At 37.5% G+C, this 19,391-nt stretch overlaps 7 protein-coding genes across 7 annotated transcripts; 2 read left to right on the top strand and 5 right to left on the bottom strand.

The window, feature by feature from the left end:
- Window positions 1–326: 326 nt before the first annotated feature.
- On the bottom strand, window positions 327–2,754 carry EV154DRAFT_508095 (uncharacterized protein). Its single transcript, XM_051601501.1, has 5 exons — window positions 2,340–2,754; window positions 2,198–2,276; window positions 1,087–2,140; window positions 795–1,026; window positions 327–738 (listed from the first exon to the last, which is right to left on the bottom strand). The coding sequence occupies exons 1-5, from the start codon at window positions 2,636–2,638 to the stop codon at window positions 618–620; spliced, it is 1,785 nt and encodes a 594-aa protein (XP_051457817.1). The 5' UTR covers window positions 2,639–2,754; the 3' UTR covers window positions 327–617.
- Window positions 2,755–2,847: 93 nt separating this feature from the next.
- Window positions 2,848–3,458, bottom strand: EV154DRAFT_563340 (uncharacterized protein; the record flags this gene model as incomplete). Its single annotated transcript, XM_051605775.1, has 2 exons — window positions 2,848–3,007; window positions 3,064–3,458. The coding sequence occupies 2 exons, from the start codon at window positions 3,456–3,458 to the stop codon at window positions 2,848–2,850; spliced, it is 555 nt and encodes a 184-aa protein (XP_051457818.1).
- A 1,365-nt stretch (window positions 3,459–4,823) lies between these two features.
- On the top strand, window positions 4,824–5,658 carry EV154DRAFT_508099 (uncharacterized protein). The gene has a single exon (XM_051601502.1). The coding sequence runs from the start codon at window positions 5,144–5,146 to the stop codon at window positions 5,351–5,353; it is 210 nt and encodes a 69-aa protein (XP_051457819.1). The 5' UTR covers window positions 4,824–5,143; the 3' UTR covers window positions 5,354–5,658.
- On the bottom strand, window positions 5,655–7,279 carry EV154DRAFT_464251 (uncharacterized protein). The gene is made up of 2 exons (XM_051597656.1): window positions 7,271–7,279; window positions 5,655–7,217 (listed from the first exon to the last, which is right to left on the bottom strand). Exon 2 carries the CDS (start codon window positions 6,879–6,881, stop codon window positions 5,901–5,903), a length of 981 nt encoding a protein of 326 aa, XP_051457820.1. The 5' UTR covers window positions 6,882–7,217; window positions 7,271–7,279; the 3' UTR covers window positions 5,655–5,900.
- A 1,800-nt stretch (window positions 7,280–9,079) lies between these two features.
- EV154DRAFT_551574 (Sodium/calcium exchanger protein-domain-containing protein) lies at window positions 9,080–12,512 on the top strand. The gene is made up of 10 exons (XM_051604988.1): window positions 9,080–9,232; window positions 9,328–9,456; window positions 9,515–9,572; window positions 9,655–9,704; window positions 9,763–9,821; window positions 9,907–10,519; window positions 10,613–11,537; window positions 11,594–11,844; window positions 11,925–12,021; window positions 12,088–12,512. The coding sequence occupies exons 1-10, from the start codon at window positions 9,128–9,130 to the stop codon at window positions 12,333–12,335; spliced, it is 2,535 nt and encodes an 844-aa protein (XP_051457821.1). The 5' UTR covers window positions 9,080–9,127; the 3' UTR covers window positions 12,336–12,512.
- A 27-nt stretch (window positions 12,513–12,539) lies between these two features.
- Window positions 12,540–15,141, bottom strand: EV154DRAFT_602533 (uncharacterized protein; the record flags this gene model as incomplete). Its single annotated transcript, XM_051607300.1, has 10 exons — window positions 12,540–13,247; window positions 13,319–13,397; window positions 13,477–13,541; window positions 13,606–13,738; window positions 13,798–13,958; window positions 14,019–14,263; window positions 14,332–14,810; window positions 14,874–14,887; window positions 14,950–15,024; window positions 15,106–15,141. The coding sequence occupies 10 exons, from the start codon at window positions 15,139–15,141 to the stop codon at window positions 12,810–12,812; spliced, it is 1,725 nt and encodes a 574-aa protein (XP_051457822.1). The 3' UTR covers window positions 12,540–12,809.
- Window positions 15,142–15,958: 817 nt separating this feature from the next.
- Window positions 15,959–17,517, bottom strand: EV154DRAFT_464253 (uncharacterized protein; the record flags this gene model as incomplete). Its single annotated transcript, XM_051597657.1, has 6 exons — window positions 17,457–17,517; window positions 17,353–17,388; window positions 17,188–17,287; window positions 16,935–17,127; window positions 16,547–16,867; window positions 15,959–16,482 (listed from the first exon to the last, which is right to left on the bottom strand). Coding segments are annotated over exons 1-6 (1,203 nt in total), but the record flags the coding sequence as incomplete, so codon positions are not given.
- Between the last annotated feature and the right edge of the window lie 1,874 nt (window positions 17,518–19,391).

The following is a 19,391-nucleotide window of genomic DNA, read 5'->3' on the forward strand; positions in this document are numbered from 1 at the left end:
TAAAAGTGTTCCTGTCAATTGTGAAGCGCTAGTCGAAATAAATATGACTTTCAATTTAGATGCCTTGTGACACTCCCAATGCAGAAGACTGGATTTAGGTATGTATCTTATGAACATTAATCAAGCATTTGTCCGAATACCTTTATTTACGCTTTACTGAAAATATTTGCATCTGTCTGAAAGTACTTTATATTTAGCCTGAAAAAAAAAACCTCCCATTGTCTGATAATATTGTAATGATTTTACGCACTGTTTTTAATGAGAGCAATCATGTCAATAGACAACAATACAAGGGCTATTTTTATATAAAATATTCTGTCATGTTGTTTTCTCTATGCATGTTTGTACATTTCAGGTTTTATTTATATAAAATAAGGCATTATCATCATGATATATAGTGTCACTACTGAAGGCGTTTTTGCATAATAACAGATGTGTGTAAAAAAAAATAAAGTGATGATGCAGTGCGTGTTTGAGATGGATGATTAAAAAACTAATTGCGTTTCTAAAATGAGTTCTATTGCTACTGTAAAAAAAAATATTAAAATATAAGGGATTTGGCTACATCAAAATTAGAATGAGGGGTTGGTTGGTTGGTATTTAGCTAAGAAAAGTTTTTAACAAGCAAAGGTACTTGTGGGTACCACGACTTGAGGTTTAAATCCTCCATTTCCAATATAATCACGGACACACAAGATATCACTCATGATGACATATGGCCATCCAGCAGCCATTGCACTAATTATAAAGTAGATGAGTCTTTTGTATTCTAATACTTATATTATTTCTCTTACGGGGTCTCGGGTGTGGCAGGACGAAGTAAAAATGTACGATCGTATGAATAAGGTGAGGAGGATTGATCCTCCTTAAATTCACCGTGTAAACACACGAGTAATCCAGCGGGGGATTGATGTGCATCGACGACGAAATCCTGAGGTTTGTGTAAATCATGTATTGTTGGTGGTAATCTACAAATTGTACTTCCAATAACTTCAGGGCCAATCAAAAGACCTTTTCCTTCTTGCTCTATTTTAACGCATTCGTAAATTTTTTTACATATAAAATCCCCCTCCGAAAGAAACTTACTTTTGGATTTTCCCATCAGGTTTCGACTGATACCAGTCCATGTTAAACTCTCATCATCATCCATCAATTTTTTCTTGTCCTTTCTTCTGGTTTTTTGTTGAGCGCGAAGTTTGACGTTGGAAGTGACAGAAAAGATGGCATTTGTATCGTAAATGACGGATAAGGCGACTCTGTTTGTATCGAACAATTGGTAATATTTCGAAATGAAATCTGTGGCTGCTGCTTGACTGATTTCATTATCAAAGAAGTTGGGCATGTTATCAGCGGGTAAGACACGACCTGTTTTATGCACTGCAGCCACTTCTGACTCGGATAATTGGACGGGGACACCGTCCAAAAGGACAAGTGAAGGGAAACGTTTGACCATGTTACGAACATAGGCACGATCATTTCCTCGTTGTTTCATCTCAGCGTCACGAAGTGGGTTACCAGCCATCAAGAGTTCTCTGAGGTGTCTTAATTTACCTGTACCACTGAGGGCTTCTAAATTGGCGTAATCCTTGATGAGATTATCTTGGAAAGAAATGTTTTGAATGTTGGGGAGATATTGAGCCAAAGTCGAGATTTGTTGTACGTTTTTGAAATGGTTACGAGCAAAAGAAATGGTGACGATATCGGCAAACATTTCACCAGCCAGTTTCATCATGGCAGGACCAACGATAGCGTTGGAACCTGGTGAACCTGGTGGTTTAATGGCTGATTTCTTTAAGATGGTATCAGAATGCATATCATCCAAGTTTAAATATTTTAATTCGCTGTTCCATCGACTCAACAAGAAATTTCGGAGAATGTCGATGGTGGTTAACTTTTTGTTGCTCTCGACAACAGGTGTCATGGGAAGTGTTGGGTTGTTATAAAGTCGAATACGTAATTGTTGAGAACCGAAAATGTAACCATCTAAACGTACCAAGATACGAGCTACAATGGGATCGTTGACAGTGATTAACATTTGTCCTCCGTCTAATTTAACATCCACAGGTTCCCATTTCTTTTTGGATTTTTGGACAAGGAAAGGCACCACACCTGCTTCCATACCCGGTTCGAAACCTGCAATCTATACTTTACTGCTTTAGATGAATCCTTTTTTTTTTTTGCTTAATTCGTAATTTACCAAAATATCCACTCGTTTATCCGTGGTGTCTTCCATTTTCTCTACAGGTCTTGTTCTTCCTCTACCACCATAGGGTGTGCTATTGAAATAATAGGATTAGCATTTTTACGCTTTGCTAGCTGTCCAAAGAAGATTCTCTTACTATCGTTTCTTTTTCTTTCCCATACCACCCATGGCAACATCCTCGGGATCGAATTCGGGCACGACCGATTTATTTTCAGCAACGGTGACATTCTTCCCCATGGCTCTAGCCTTGAGTGCCAAACCACGAGGACCTCTCTTCTTTGCAGTTTTCCAAGCTCCTCCTCCACCAGCAGCACTCGTGTTTGCTGCTTCCTTTGCAATTTCTTCTTTGGTTTTGATATCTGCGGCCTTTTTGAAAGAAGGCATGACGATACCTGTTCCACCAAACATGGAGAATAATCCTTTGCTCTCTGCCATTATATGAGTTTTTTTTTTCTAGTATAAAGAGAGTGAAGGAAAAAAAAATGTTTTGTCGAAAAAAAAAAGGTCATGAAAATAAGCCACGGGCACGGTGTTTCAAAGGTCTTCAATGCAAAAAAAGTAAAATCCCGCAGTAAAAAAAAAAAAAAAAAAAAAAAAAAAAAAAAAAAGAGTTTTATAAATCAAATCATAAAAATAAGGTTTATTTAGGCCATGTATTCTGACATGGCAAAGGCAGAATAAACAATGGAAGAAACAATCAATGCCATAGCCATGATAAAATTGGCTTTTCCCCAAAAGGCTTCATAGGGGTTACGACTTCCTGCACAACAACAGGCGCCAATGACCCACAAGGGCGGACAAAACCTATCATAAGGTGTGTTAGAGATATGATTTCTAAATGAATCAGTAATTTTTCTTACCAGCCAAATAAAAAGAAGATGGCTGCCAAGGGAAACTTTCGGTCGTGGGTTCTTCGTGTGTTCACGTTGGCAGTATAGGGTATATCAATGGTTTGATAACGTGGTTGATAACGCTGTGGTTGTGGCGAGGGACTATACATATGAGGTGCAATAGGTTGTTGAGGAGGCGATGTGTAATGATGAGGTTGTGGGAATACGGGAGTCGAAGTAGGTATTTGAGGATACAAGGTTTGGCTACCTTCGGGAGGATGGTGTTGATAGTGGAGTTCAGGCGTATGAGGTGGTGAATGAGCATGTGAAACGAAGTTTGGATTAAAAGGTGGAGTGGCTACTTCTTGGTAAGCAGGTGGAGGTGCATCATCTGCATCCGGTGCATTGTTGTTATATTTGCTCATGGTGTTGGTTATTTTAAAAAAAGCAGAGAGAGCAAGAAATCAAGCGGCAAACTCTCTTGGCAAATAGTCACATGCGGCAAGTCCATTATGTCATCCACTAACAGACTTTTTTTAACTAGATATTAAAGCACCGACCATTGGGGCATGTTTCCACTTGGTTTTTCTTTAAAGACATTTTTGGGTTGTTAAAATGTCCATTCGACACCAAATCATATGTGTATTGTAGACGTTTAAACCTCCTATTTTGAACTGCTCGTATTAAATTACCTTGTCTTGTCTTCAAGATGAAGAGCTATAGGTCATTTTAGGATAAGTAATCGTCGATGACCCTGCTTTAAGCTCTGGGAACCTCTTATCTACTTAAGATCAAACACTTGGCTACCGTGTGGTGATACAGTGATCAAATTTCTTGTATATTCCTGCACAGTACTGTCTTATTTCGCTTTATTTTATAGATAATGGTACATTGCATTAGACGAGAAAAATAAATACATGTTATTAATACAGTTATCTCTTGCTCACTAGAAAAATCTAACGGCGGAAAGCAATTGGTCGCACATGTGCTGGTATCAATTCACGAACAGTCCAAAAAATTTCAATGTCCATATAAGAGGTAACTTATACAGTCATACTTCCCTTGCATTTGTCCCAAGTATGGAGCCACTGGGAAATAGGGTTATCTGGCTAATATGCTAGGTAGACGACACCTTCATTCTGGACCAACCCAAAAATTCTGCAAACAAAGCACAAGTCCCGTCCTCTACTGTGGCAGCCAGGAGATTATCGGTTTCAGTATCACAGTAATCGACTATTCAAACAAAGCGACAAGGTCTTTAACCAAAAAAAGTATATAGCCTTTTCCAGAAAAGTCAGCGTGATGAACTGTAGAAACTATGTCCTGTTGCAAGAAGCAGGCTAGTTGGGCACTAAATGCTAATACTGAGTCTTCCAGCAATTTTAACATTGTAATAATAAATTGAGAGGTAGCTACCAAGTGGCTTTAGCCCTCTTTTCTACATTTTCCCCTGAATATTGTGCTACAAGACATACACAGTTTAAAAATGAATGTTATTGTTATTGTTGTTGACATCTCATTATGGCCTTTCTATATGGGATCATTACATCCGAGTATTATCTGGATGAATCTACCCACGACCGTCATCAGCCCATCTGTGATCAATGTCTGAAATAATGTGTATATAAAGACCCCATTTTATTTGTTTAATAAAGCCTTAGTTTATTTTTGCAGTTTGATGATTTTACTTTGTTAAATTTCACATTTTTATTCTTAATTCGCTATTATCACTCTCGAATTTTTCAGTCCATGCTGGTAAAAAAGGGTAGTTATTTGAAGTAAAAAGTTGGGAGAAATACAAACAATGAAATTCGCATGAAGCAGTAATAAATGCAAAACCATCCCTTCTCCGTGAAAACAAAGTCGCTTTCATCAGTGTCGCTATCGTTCAGATCAATGATAGGTTCATCTTGAAAACGGACATCCTCGCTATCAACACTTGTGTCTGATGCCGTTTCATATATATCGATGTTCCTTTGTGGGATCTTGTAACGTGTCATATCATTTCGAGAGGAACCCTTCATTCAGATAACTGGTATTTGCGGCTAGTTGAAAGGCCGATGCCGCAAGGCGGTATATACTAATTTCCTGTTCCAGAGGCAGGCATGAGATGCCGAGGGGGAAATTGGAAATGACTACTTGCATGTATTCTTTGAGCTGCCTTTCCTTTACGATTTTTATTCCCTGCTGTCTTCTGTGCTGGCCACCAGTCTTCTTCTTCGAAATACACGGCACTTCTGGCCAATGGCTCCTGCTTGCTTTACAATATAATTCTTGTATTATAATATCAGCGCCAACACTTCTTCACATTCATCCATAGATTCATTGAAATCTACAGCATCGTCAGGGAGGTAAGTGTTGGCTTCTCTTGTTACAAAGACGACGCTTTCAAGATATTGCGCGCTGAATAAATTACCAGAGAGGCCGACAAAATCCAAACCGATTACTGGTTCACCAGAATTCAAGGTAGGGATACTTGAAAGTATACTCTTGCTAGTACGGATATATTTTTATTTTGTTGGATTGTAATAAAATCAGCGTTTGCATCTATTTTCTTGAATTCCACATTCGATAATTCAATTGCGATTGACTGATATTGTTTCGACAATCAAATCGATTTTTCTGCCAAAAATTCCCAAATTCTATTTCGTTGATCATTCAATCATATTTGGTTGATGCTGATGTACGTGCACGGTGTAGAGTAGTAGCTGGAACAGCTCATTTGGACCCTCTTTGAGCTGTTCTACCATATGCTTATAGGTCCACCAATCTTCTCTGTCACCCGCCTTCTTGAAAGTAAAAAGGTTTTGTAAACCATCAACAAAGGAATCAAGTTATCCGACGGTAGCTAGGTAAGCTCCATAGAACTATGGAATGACCACGAAGGAATCTTTACCAACATAAACAACTGTAGAAACGTACAAAGTTAATCCACAAGCTTGGATGATCCACGTATGCATAGAAGGCATATTTTCCGTCACATAGTACAAACTTGTTGTGTTAGTTTTGCCTTCCCGAATCAGTTTGCTGTGATCGTGCTGTGTCTTTTCTTCATCAGCATCTTCGAGACAGCATTCTAAACTACACAAATCGAATTCCTTATCCTCAAAATCATAAATGAACCTCAAATCAATTTTAAATCCAATTATATGCTTGTTATCGTAGTCTTCGTAAATGTACGCTTTTTCGCTTGTCGAATCATCAGGTACTGTTTCGGTGGGCTTCAATCGAATAATGTGTGAATCAATTTCAAACAGTTTTTTGAAAAATGGCATCCAAATCGTGTACGTATAATCGCCTTCAGGAATGTTGCTACTGTAGGTGGGGTTTAAAATGTGCTGGGAGTTTTGAATACTGTCAAGAATTACATCCAGAAACTTGTACGTATTGTATTCAGCATCTGAAACCTTCATCGATCCACATAGCCTGTCTAAATATCTTCTTCCATACGTGACGCTCCCTTTTTCCAAGCTTTTTGCACAGATATACTCCCATTTTTCTTTAATTGATGTGTCAATATCCACCGATTTAACTTGGTATTTTTTAACAAAATGGTGTTTAATGTTCTTCCAACTTCTTTTTTCAAACAAGGGTGCTTGGCCACACTTGTCGTCTCCCGTCAACTCCAGAATGCCTGAAAGACCAGCTGCCATCTGCCTCCTTTGTTTTGGTTCAAGCTTTGTACCTCGGACATATAGATCGTATAAGCGTTGTCCTTCTTGAAAAAAATAATTTTTAAGACCAAAAAATACTTTTGATAGACCAAACACAAAGTTTTGCAAACCAACCACCAACCAACGAAGTGGGAGTAACATTGTTGAGCCGATAGCACTAGTCAACCCAAACATGGAAGGTGATTCGGCGTAGCTAATTGTCGGCTGAATCTGTGACGTGCTGGCTTCTTCTTCGAGTTGGGATTCTAATTCCCGGTGCTATTCGATCCTAAGTCTCGTCTGGATTCTTTGCTTCACTTGATCTCCTTGTTGTTTAAGCCGTTTCATTTTTCTTTTATGAAACGAAGTTGTAAATTCATCAGAGCCAGGCCCATCCAAGTATTCTACTATTTTCCTGGCAAAAGACAGTACTCATTCATAAATTCCATCTTTGGCTTTCAGACGATGATGCTCGTTCTGGTGATGTTGCTGCTAACGATGCTACTAATGAAAATAATACTGGTAATGTTTCTGGTGAAGATTCATTAGACTTCCTTTCTAAGGTTTCGAAAATGAATTTCTACCTTTTCAAGGCTTGTCTTTTGCCTAGTTGTTTGTTAACACACAATTCCGGATTTTTCTTTTTTTTTTATAAATTGTACCTTGGTAGATATTTTATATTTCAGACCTTTTCTTTGAGGGACGCACTTTTTTATCTTCATGCAGCACTTGTTTTGTCTTTGTAACAAGTGCAACTTGAAGGTTATTGACCTTATAAGATAAAGTCTACGCACACGTCCAAAAGAAAATTCGCGTCCATGTCACGAGAATTTTCTAAGAGCTTCTATTTACATCTTCAATGTGGAGACGCTACATAGATAGGTAAATTTTGTTAGCATCCGTGATCAAAAACATAATATAAATTACGTTACCTACAGTAGTTTCAGAAGAAATCCCCATGGTATAGCCATGAATAGCCGCAGCCGTAATATCACCAATATCCTACAGAAATCGGAGCGTCTTTTTTTTATATATATAAGAGAAACAGCCATTGCTTTTAAAAAATCAAAAGGTATTATTAACTAACCTTTTCATCGTATTCTTTATTTTCTATCATGAAGATAGTGTACTTGTTGAACATGAATAAGTACTTATAAAAAAAAAAATAAAAAGGAAAGAAAAGGGAGGGGAAGAGAAAAGTGTGTGAACGAGTTTTATTTTAGGAACTGATAAACAAGATATGGCTTATGTCAGGATTATTTAATCAGTTATTAAAACGGCCATTATGTTTCAGCCTTTACTTATAATGGAAACATTTTTCTTAAGGATAGCCAAAGTGCACGTAGGCACGACGTAAGACGTGGATTCTTATCTGTTCTTGAGACTTGGAACGAAGAATATTCAGTTAAAAAACTGTGTAATAGTTATGAATGGACATACATTAGACTTTGTATGCTTCTTTTAAAAATTCGATTGTTACTCTTTCACCCTTACGCTGAATTGTCCTTTATCAGGAACAAACATCTTTTGGTTAATCCGAACCGAAACTTTAAAAGTGATCTATAAGACACGCAGAAATTTTTACTGTGTGTTTTATTGCATTTACCTTAAGATCAAGTTTAATTGACCTCTTGGTGTCAGTTGAGGTATCCGGTCCTCCATTATGACTACATGCACCCTAGCAACGCCTAAGAAAATTAATGTCCTAAAGAGGCCCCTAATTTATCACTAACAGAAAACTTTCAAAAAAAAAAAATACATGAAGGCAGAAGATCTGAATTACTCCAGGTAGGGCTGGGCAAGCTTGGCATTTAAGACTAGGTGCACTCCTTTGCGTTTCGTGCTTGCTGAGGGGAGGGCGTATAAAATGTCACGATGGTTTCTCCAAAAAGTTAGAACACGAATGGTAGGTTAAGAAAAGTCTGTGATGAGAAAGTTTGGATTTTCCACGAAAAAAATGACCTGTGTGGCTTTTTAAGATTAAAATTTGACGTATGTTTGACCCAAAGGGTTCCAGCATCAGTTGACATAAAAAAATTGAGTGTGTGTTTAATTTAACTGTAGAGATGTTTAGCTGCAAGTGGCTATCATCTATATATACATACACAACAAAATGAATTAACAAATAGGCAATAATAACAGCATTCCGCATATTATGAAACACCAGAAAGGAGGGCCTATCTATATCCATTTTCTCTTTCACTCTTATGAATAGAATAGGGTGGTATATCAGATATACGTTAAAAGTAAATAAATGGAGGGTCCCTTTTTTTTTTTATTGTAAAGGACAACAGTCACGGCTTAATGCAGTATGTGTTTATGTGTTATACATAATCGGGTACCAAATAAAAAGGGTTTAAAAAAAAATTGGGATTTTCATTTTCCATGATTTTCTTCTTTCTCTTTATATTTTTAAATTAATAACCTAAAAAAAAAAAAATATGATACCTCGACCTCTTTTATTGGTGCTTGTTTTATTTCCATTTATTGTATCAGCATCATTTCTAGTACCAATATCCTCTTCATTAGCGAAGCATCATAAAACAGTAAATTTTGAAAAAAAAAAAAAAAAAAAAAAAAAAGAAGGGGAAAGGGGAAGTACGGATGATTTATCTTTTTTTATTTTTCACAAAAAAATTAGTGTTCAGATATTGAATCACACGCAGATCAGTGTGCATTTGTTCAAACAGCTTGCCAGGGATTTAGCGGTGTGTTTCTAAAGTTCTATTACTGTTCCAGTTTATGGAAACCAGTTGTAGTAGGAATTATGGTATGTCTCTTTTACTTTATTGTTTACATCCATCTAAAAAATGCAACAATGTACATAGCTGTCTGGATTATTACTTTTATTTGGTGCAGTTAGTGTTGTTGCTGCCGACTTTTTTTGTAAATATAGATATATATACACACACATATGCAAACAAATTTCGGTTTTAAAATACTAAATATAGATAATTTATTATCAAAGGTCCAAATTTACAAACGATTTCTTCAAGACTTCAATTATCTGAAAGCATGGTAAAAAGGTGACATAATTCAAGATAAAAATAAAGACACTAAAACATTTTTATGGTAGGCTGGTGTAACCGTGCTTGCTTTTGGTAACGGAAGCCCGGATTTGTTTAGTACCTTTACGTATGTTAGGAGTTTTAGAGGAGGTAGAGTGTCGATCAAAGGGAAGATGATTAACTCTTTGTTTTATTATTATTATTATTATTAGTGCAATGAATAGTGGATCCGGATCATTGGCAATAGGTGAATTAATCGGAGCTGCTTTTTTTATTGTGTCTGTTGTATCTGGATGTATGGGTATTATCCGACCTTTTCAATCCAAGCGAATTACCTTTATGAGAGACGCGTCCTTTCTTACGGGAGCCATCATGATTCTGACCTGGATAGTGTATCATCAAAGGATTTGTTGGTATCATGGTATAATATTGATCGGATATTACATCACGTACGTAATTGTTGTGGTAATGGGTGCCTATCGATTTCCAGGGGCAGAAACACCCGCTTTGCGTGAACATAAATCAGTTGCTATGGAGCATTGTAATACTGAAGAACTCTTGACCGAGACCTCTCGCTTGCTAAGATCCCCCTCAGGTCCACTTCGTTTGGATATTCCCACTCATGGCTTTGGGGATCATCAAGGTCATATTATTCGACCCGTGTCTCCCAACTCATCTCATCTGTCTAGGCGCTCCTCTTTACATATTGCAGATTCTTACTTTCCCCGCACTACCAGTACCAATGGATCTATTTCCTCTCGTCTTTACAAGCATGCAATGTCGCCTCGTGTTGGTATCAGAACATCCGTCTTTGGCGCTATCGAGGTAATTATTTTCCTTATATACATTGCTTCAAACTCACCCCCCTTTTTTTCTACTCTCCCTAAATAATGTATATTGTTGTTGTTTTACTTGTAGTTTCAAGAGCAGGTGGCGAGTATAAAGCGAGCCAATAGTACGCATTCATATCAACCGGCAGCTCGTACTAGAGAAAACACATCTGAATTGAGACAACGGCCTACACAGGTATCAGTCCCGTGTATTACGTCTGCAAGAAGACAGGAGAGTGCAGATCATTTCCTGAACACGAACTATAACAATCATGTGCATTTGAAAGCAACTACTCCTGAGAGTTCACATAGTACGACACATGGTCTGAATGATTACTTTACCTACATTTGTGAAAACCAAAATAATCGACCCTCTACGCAAACCACGCATGAATATGAAGAGGATCCCCAAATTCCTCAGATTCGACTTGCACCGCCCATCTTGGATGACAATGAACAAAGTATCATGACGACACCTGGAGTGGAAGATAATGCGAGTCTTCATGTACACACGATACCTCAAGTGAATAAAACAAGTGATATCAAGGAAACCCTATCATCGTACGCATCCTTTTCTCTATTGTTGGATGAAATCTGTTTTGTCCTGTTCCCTACGTTATCAGGGTGGAGTAGTAAAACAACCTTTTCCAAGTTGAGTTCATTGGTGGCTGTCCCACTTGTGTTGATATTTACCTTGACTTTACCGATTGCAGAATCAGATGATGTCAAGGTAGATGACATTGAAGTGATGAACGGAGGAGCAACTGCTGCAGAAGACGAAGAAGTAGTGAATACAGTAGGAACGCCTCAAGTGGTTGTGATTGGATCAGAAGAAGACTATGCACGCCCACTTTGTCATCAAAAGAGCAGTTACTTGACGGTGCCATCATTACGTAGTTTATCTGAAATGATGATTACCGAAGAAGATGCAGGCGTACCACTTATTTGGTGTCGATGGTTAGTTGCAGTGCAAGCGATCTGTGCCACCACCTTTGTCACCAGCGTCATGGCATGTAAGTGACATCGCTGCTATTACATATATAAAAAAAAAACTAACAACAACAAAAAGTAAATGGGTTTGTTCCACCTGCGGCTATTTTAGTAGGTACATTGATTGGTTGCGTATTGGCAGGTGCTGTCTTCCATCATACAAGAGCTGATGAAGCACCTCAATGGCATTGGATGTTATCCTTTGTTGGGTTTGTGATTGCATTGAATTGGATATTTTTATTGGCCAATGAGATGGTAGGATTGTTACAAGCGTTAGGCACTATTTTTGATATCAGTGAAGCCATCATGGGATTGACCATCTTTGCATTGGTAGGAATTGAAATTTTTTTTTTAAAAATTATTGTGTATATTTACTAATTCATGTTCATGTGTGCGTTTTGATTAAATAGGGTAATAGTGTGGGTGATTTGGTAGCAAATACGGCGATTGCCAAGATGGGATTTCCTACCATGGCTATATCTGCGTGTTATGCAGGTCCATTATTAAGTAAAGAAAGACATAGGGGTTACTTTTAGTGATATATTATATTAATTTCCCATTTTTTTTTTATAGATATGGTGCTTGGTGTTGGTATTTCATCCACGTATCAGACATGGATCACGGGCAAACCTTATGAGTTGGATATTGCGCCCACTATTTTAATTTCCTCTGCTGGATTGATTACGGTGTTGCTGAGTACGTTGATTGTGGTGAATATCAATGGATATCATATTAATAAGGAACTTGGGTGGTGGATGATTATTGTGTATTCAACATGTACCATTGTCAATATCTTGTTGGAATTTCATGTATTCAAGTAAACTCAAAAAGTCTGTGACTCTCATTGGGGAAACGCCATCTGTCTTGTCTTGGTAGAATGATCATACATCCCTTTTTTTTTTCCTATTATAATTATTATTTTAAGCTTTATCCCCTTACTTTTTTTCTAAAAAAAAAAAAAAAAACAATTATGCTTTTCGTTGTATAAAAGGAGGTGTGTGAGCTATTTAGTTTATGAAAATGATGATTTATTGAAAACAGAAATTTTATTGGCCAAATGAGAAACGACCAGAACCTGAGCCACTTGAGGAAGGATTTTGACAACTACCAGAACAACAGCTACCCATTATTTATTTATTGAAGAGGAAAGAAAAGATGTAAATGGCAACTCAAAAAAAAAAGAAGTATATATATAAATAAGGTGCAATGTTTGATTGTTATTGACAACAAAGTAACATTTGTCTTATTATTACATTTCAAGACAAAAAAAAAAAAAAGGGGGGGGGGAAAATTTATTATTTTTTATCCTTTTTTTCCCGAAGTTTTCTGCCTAATCCCCAACGTGTCTTTTTCTCCTCTTGCGGAGGAGGAGGAGGATGATGGGCAATATTAGCTGTTGATTCTACAGTGGGAGGAATATCCATATGAGAAAACTCTTCTCTTCTTGGAGATCCTATCGATTCAAAATGATGATCATGAGCACTATCTACTCGAATCGGGCTCAAGGGCATAGTATTATTTGTTGTTGAGACAATGTTTGTCGGCCTGCCGTTACTAATTGTACTCTCTTCTTTTCCTCCACCGACAAATGATGATGATGATGTTGTCTCTAATCCTGTGGCTATATTGATACTATCCATGTCTAAATCCACTGCTTGATAAAAAAGAACGTAACCTGATCCACTACCTGGAAGATCACTGAAATACTTTTGAATATCTTCTTCTTGTATTTGCTATTATTAAAATACAAGTATGAATAAATGGGAGGGATTTGGTGGGTGGGTTGGTTGGATGGAATACTTACTGTAACTACGTCGTCATCAAACAACATCCAATGACCATTACTTTTAACAATGGCAACATAATGACCATGATGTGGTCCACTAAGATAAATAAAAGGTGTCAACTTTCCCTCACTCATCTGGAATAACACAATATTCTCGTTGAGAAATGGTTTTTTACCTTCCAATGTGTACAACAATACCCCAAAGTTCATACATTCTGTCCGCATCTTCCGTATCATCGCTCTAGGTTCGAAATCTGTTTTAATAATCCCATTCACTATGCATGAACTTAAAGAGAATAACTTACTGTGTTGAACAATCTTAATTCAAAGGGAAAGACGACTCTGTAGGTTAATTTGATGTACTTTTGTAATTGTTCCTGATACTTGAAACGTTTCAAATGAAGAGCCAAAATATTTGGCAATTTCTTGATCTTCATTCTTTAGCCCGCATGTGTAAGTTGGATTGTTTTCTTATTTTTCACTTTTCCTTATTTTACCTTCTTTCGGCTTCTTGAAGACCAGAACAAACATCACAAAAATACTTGTTCTTGTGACATAGAGTTTCACTTGCGGAGAATTGACGTAAACAAGAGGTGATGGAAGAATTCATTTCGACGTCGATGGATAGATCCATGAATGATTCATCTCGGCTTGTTACCTATTATTAAGAAGGAGTTAAAATTAAAGTTTGAAATGCGCCATAAAGTAAATGCTTTACAGTTTCACAGGATAAACATTTGGTCTCGTTGGAAAAGACACCTTCGAATAATTGATGGACCCAAGTGGGTTTTAATTTGGAAGGATTGGCTGAAGTTTCTGTATCATTTTGAGTACTACCGCTGTGAATACTTGATTGTTCGTTAGCGATTCTTTGTTGATATTTTTGAACGTCATCGGCAATTGTATTCAAAGTGTAATTCAAGAATTCATGAGCATCTTGATGCATACTCGACCGAAATAATTCTATTCAAACCCCCCAAAAAAGGATTAGAGTTGTTTTCCTCGATAGTTTCTTTATGACGATAACATACCATTCTCTTTCTTGACCTTGTTGATGAAATTGACGGGTGCAATTACGCCAGTTTTTTTCTTGTGTGTAGAAATCTTCCAAAACAAGTCCTTTAATGAAGAAAATAAAGTATCTTCCATGCCAGGAGCGATATTGAAATTATTCTGGTCTTTTTCGATAGGTATGGTAGGTGTACTAGGAACGTGGCCGTTGACACTACCACGCGATTTACTGTTATTATTGTTGGTGCTGGTGGTGGCGGTGGTATCTTTGCCTGGTGTACTTGTGCCATTGACTCTTCCTGTGCCATTAATGGCTGGAGAGGATGAGGTGGAGGAAGAGCTTGTGGATGGGAAATAAGAATGACCCACGGTATTGACCATGGGAGAACTGGCTGTCATGGGTGTGGATAGCTGAGCTGTACTTGCTTGTGGAAAGTTTAAAACACATTGTCGAAAAGGTTTACAGTAATAAAGTGCCTGTACTACAGAGTTGCTGTAACTGTTATGAAAGAAGAGGTTATTTCTCATTAAGGGGTCGAATGGTTTGTATTAGAGTTCTTACCAAGTGTTACCAAACTAATGAATAAAATATTAGTTATTATCGAATCCTTATTTTTGTTGAATAAAGAAAGACTTACGTTTTCTAGGCCGAAATAACGTTCTCCTTCGTCAATGGTATCATGTTCTGTTGTTGCTTTGCCTGCCTGTTGACCCTATAAAAAATAACAATTATGCTTGGCATTAATGAGAATGATCATTGACCACTATTTTTTTTATTTTTTGTTTTTTTTTACCAGGCCCATCCATTTAAAGAGAGAAGTACTTGACATTATTTTGTGTATGTAGAAAGAAAAGAAAAAAAAAAAGGAAAGAAAGGCAGATAATTGGATATCCCTTTTTTTTTTTTTTGCAAAAATAAATTAATTTCCAAGAGTGGGTTATTTGTGTATGAGTTTGGAAAAAGGGCCCACTAAATTTCTATAAATGGCGCCGAGCGTGTGGTACGGACGTCATGGGCGGGTGCAAAAAAAACATTGAGATTGCGGCTTTTCTTTTGGGGCAAAAAAAAAAAGTGACCAATTTTTTCTGTAAGGTGACCCAATTGATGCTGGAAGCACTGTACAGTTTTCCTTTTGTTGAGAAAGGTTGAGCAGTAATGACATAATTCCAGTTGTTATGGTGCTAATGGACGAAGAGCAGGTTTTACAATATTTTCAAAGTGGTTTTAAAGATTAAATACGATCTGCGATGAAAACTTGGTTGCCAACTTAAAGTCGATTGTAAGATGACTTTCTCAAATAGACAATTTTTCATAAAACGCAAGCTCCCTTTCCTTCTCTCAGCACGGGATTCCTGCACTACAGAATAACTAGAAATATTCCTCGATGTGCCTGACACAAATCTTTGTAACTATGTTGGTAAAAAATATACAATTTATTTTATTTAATGAGGTAGAGGGTTTATAATTAAAAAAAATGGGTGCGAGAAGGGGGTAAAAAGATGGGAATTTAACGCCACTTGGAATCATTGACAGCAGGTCTTTCAGGTTGAATTTCACGGTCTTCATATTCCTCTTCGCGCTCCTCTTCTTCTTCTTCACGACGTTCTTCTTCTTCCTCACGACGTTCCTCTTCTTCCTCAAGACGCTCTTCTTCTTCTTCGCGACGCTCTTCCTCTTCTTCTTCACGCTCCTCTTCTTCTTCTTCACGACGTTCTTCCTCCTCTTCACGACGTTCTTCTTCCTCTTCAAGACGTTCTTCCTCTGCTTCTTCACGCTCTTCTTCCTCTTCTTCACGACGTTCCTCTTCCTCCTCACGACGTTCTTCTTCCTCTTCAAGACGCTCTTCATATCTTTCCTCTTCTTCTTCACGACGTTCTTCCTCTTCTTCAAGACGTTCTTCGTATCTTTCTTGCTCTTCCTCAAGACGTTCTTCATGAAGTTCTTCTTCTCTTTCTCTACGTTCTTCATAAATTTCTTCTTGTTCTTCGTTGAAAGAACGTTGTTGCTCATAGGCTTGATAAGTCTCTTGTTCAGAACTTTGTTGACCTGCTTCAAAGGCTCTCTTTTCGGCCTCTGCTCTTTCTTCTTCTTCATCGGAACCAAGAGCATCTACGGCCCAGGCACCAAGACCTACAGCAGCAGCACCAGCAAGAGCAGCACCACCATATTTCTAATCATCGTTATTTAGCTTCACTTTTTTTTTTCTTTTCTTTCTCTTATTATAGTATATTTACCATCCATTCAGGAGCATTCTTCTTGGGCTTGGCAGTGGCACCTGTAGCACCATCAACAGGAGGAGTACCAGCAACAGGAGGGGTACCGGCGACAGGAGCATAAGTGTTTCCAGCACCATAGCTAGCAGCAGCACCAGCAACACCGGCAGCACCAGCGGCAGCACCAACGGGATATGGGCTAGGAGAACCGGTTTGGTAAGCCTGAGAAGGAGAAGCGTAAGCGGGTTGTTGTTCACCGTACAAGGCACGTTGCTCAGGTACGGGAGTATGGGGAGATTCTGTCTTTTGGTCATAGCCGCCATAAGCAGGAGCGGATTCAGGCTATATACATATTTTGCTCAATTGAGATTCTCTTTGCATATGTGGTTTTTATGTGGTAGTAACTTACAGTGAATGCTAATTTGATATAGATGTGACCAAGATGTTGACCAGTGGGGGCGGCAAGAGGGACCCAGTTTTCAAAGGTACCAGCAGTGAAAACAGAGGCCAAGGGTAATTTAGCAGAACCAACGGGTCCAGGGCGGGAAGGGTCTTCATTGATGACATCGAGGTAAAGGGTTTCATCATGTTCACCTACGTTACTATAGGTTGTTGTCAGTGGATGAGAAGATATGGGTATGTGTGTTGTGCGTGAAACTTACCACTTTAAAGTGTCTTGGAAATGAGGCTCAGGGCCACTAGCAGAATTTGTTCTTTGTTTCTCGGCTTGAGAGACGTAACAACCGATAAAGGTATGAGAAGCTACAGAGAGAGAAAAACGGTGATGAATAAAAGAGTGAAAACGTATACATTGGTTTCAAACTTACTGGGATAACCGTTTTCGGCAAGACCGTTAATGGTACCTGATTATTATAAACATGAATAAATTTGATTGTTTTTTTATACATGTATAAAACTCAAATGAACTTACAGGGAGTGACAGAAAGTTTACCAGCGGGCATGATGAGTTATTTTCGAGAGAAAGAAGAGATAGAAGGGGTCGAGTTTATAGCCACATCAGTCTATTTATACTCTTTTTTTTTTTCAAGGAATTAAACTTTTTTGCTGAACAGCCAGAAAAACATAAGGTGAGTAGCTTAATGAGGTAATACAATAATTCGGCCCCCTCACTATGACATGGCAAAACGGCAACATTTCATATCACTTTTTTTTTTTGCGTCAGCCTCCCTATTCTATACACAAAGTAAAATAAAAACTGAGAAGAGGGAGCACAACCACTTTAAGATTTTTATAATTTTTTGTATTTCTAAATTATGCATTGCATTTATTAGATATTTTTATATTTCTGTAATAAATGGCTTAATGTAAAAAAAAAATAACCCGGGTTAAAATAGATATCCTTTGTGTCTCGTTCTGAAATTTTATTTTTATTTATTAGAACACGTGTTATTGTGGAAAAAATACTCTGTATCATTTTATTCGCTTAGAATTATTATTCATTAATAATGGGATTTGTGTCTCCTTGCCCTTTCGCTGTTGAACGGGGTTGGGAGGGTGTCCCACCAATTTATTCATTATACTATTTCGTGTAACTGTAATTTGCCGGTAGCATACGCCACAGTAAACCGTCTTAGGTATTTAGCCACTCTCCTAAAAATGGGAAATACAATTTTTTATATTATTGCTGTCACTTTGGAGAAAATAAAACCACATGGTTAATATTTTCAGTTTACTTGAGAGTTACGGGGGGTTATAACTAACAATATTTTTTTATTTACAAACAGACTCTTAACAGTGCCATATACATTGCCTCTCTTTTTTACGAGATTTAATAATTCTTGACAACTGTTGTATCCTCCCCCCGCCCTTCCTTCTTTTTGTATGTCCTCGCAATAATGAGTACTAATTTAAGTGGACACAGTGAATAAATGTGAAGTTTAAAGCAAATAGAAATATCTACAGTGAATGGTTTCTCTGCGTGATATATAAAACAACTAGAAATGGTGTGCAATTTAAGCGAACGATTTTTTAAGCAATCAAATCCAGATACACGGATCAGCCTACATATATGCTTAAGACGTTTGTCACTATAACAGTGTGTCCAGTATGCATCAAAAATAAACATATGCGTTGCGACGTAAATGTATTATGTGAAAGATTGAAAGACAAAAAAAAAACAAAGTTATATCTGATGGTATTTTATCGATCGGTAGAAATGCGTATCCTGGAGTGCTTAGTGAACTACCAAAGGGATGAGATATTACTCTTCCTGCGTTTGTAGAGGTACATCTTCTTGAAGTGAAGGACATCGAAATAGAGGCGGAGAAGACAGGGGATGAGACATCTGGTATTGCAGAGATAACCTTGGAAATATTAAAAGCCACATCATACAAGAATTTGACAATTTCTCGCTTCCGCTTGAGTTTTCACATATCTTGGATATCCCCCGAATGAACATCCTTGGATGGCTCAGTACGTCTTTAATTATAAATGTATTTGATAGCAGGAAAATACGCTGTAGATGCCGTATCGAAATAAACCGACATTTTTAAGAACGGGATGCGGATTTATAACAAGAGGAAAAAAAAGTATTGTATTAGACATGATATAGCCGAAGTATTGAGGAAATAGATATGATAATTCAAGTATAAAAAAAGTAATTTGGGTAAGTTAGTGTATGTGACAATGTTAATTTGCGTTAAATAAAGTGTATATAATATATGATGTAAACGATGTTCTTTTTTTATTTGTTTCCATATGCTTAAAAGGAGAAGGATAGCAAAGGTCTCTTTTCCCAGACACTAGAGATTTTGAGACAGAAGAGTAGTCTATGTAGCAAAAACTAATATCGCGCTTCAATGTTAGTAGATGTTAGATAGAAAGTTTGAATGCATGCTTCAACGCC

This window comes from Mucor mucedo (genome assembly GCF_025094135.1).
Source record: "Mucor mucedo strain NRRL 3635 chromosome Unknown EV154scaffold_43, whole genome shotgun sequence".
In the NCBI taxonomy this organism is placed as follows: Eukaryota; Fungi; Mucoromycota; class Mucoromycetes; order Mucorales; family Mucoraceae; genus Mucor; species Mucor mucedo.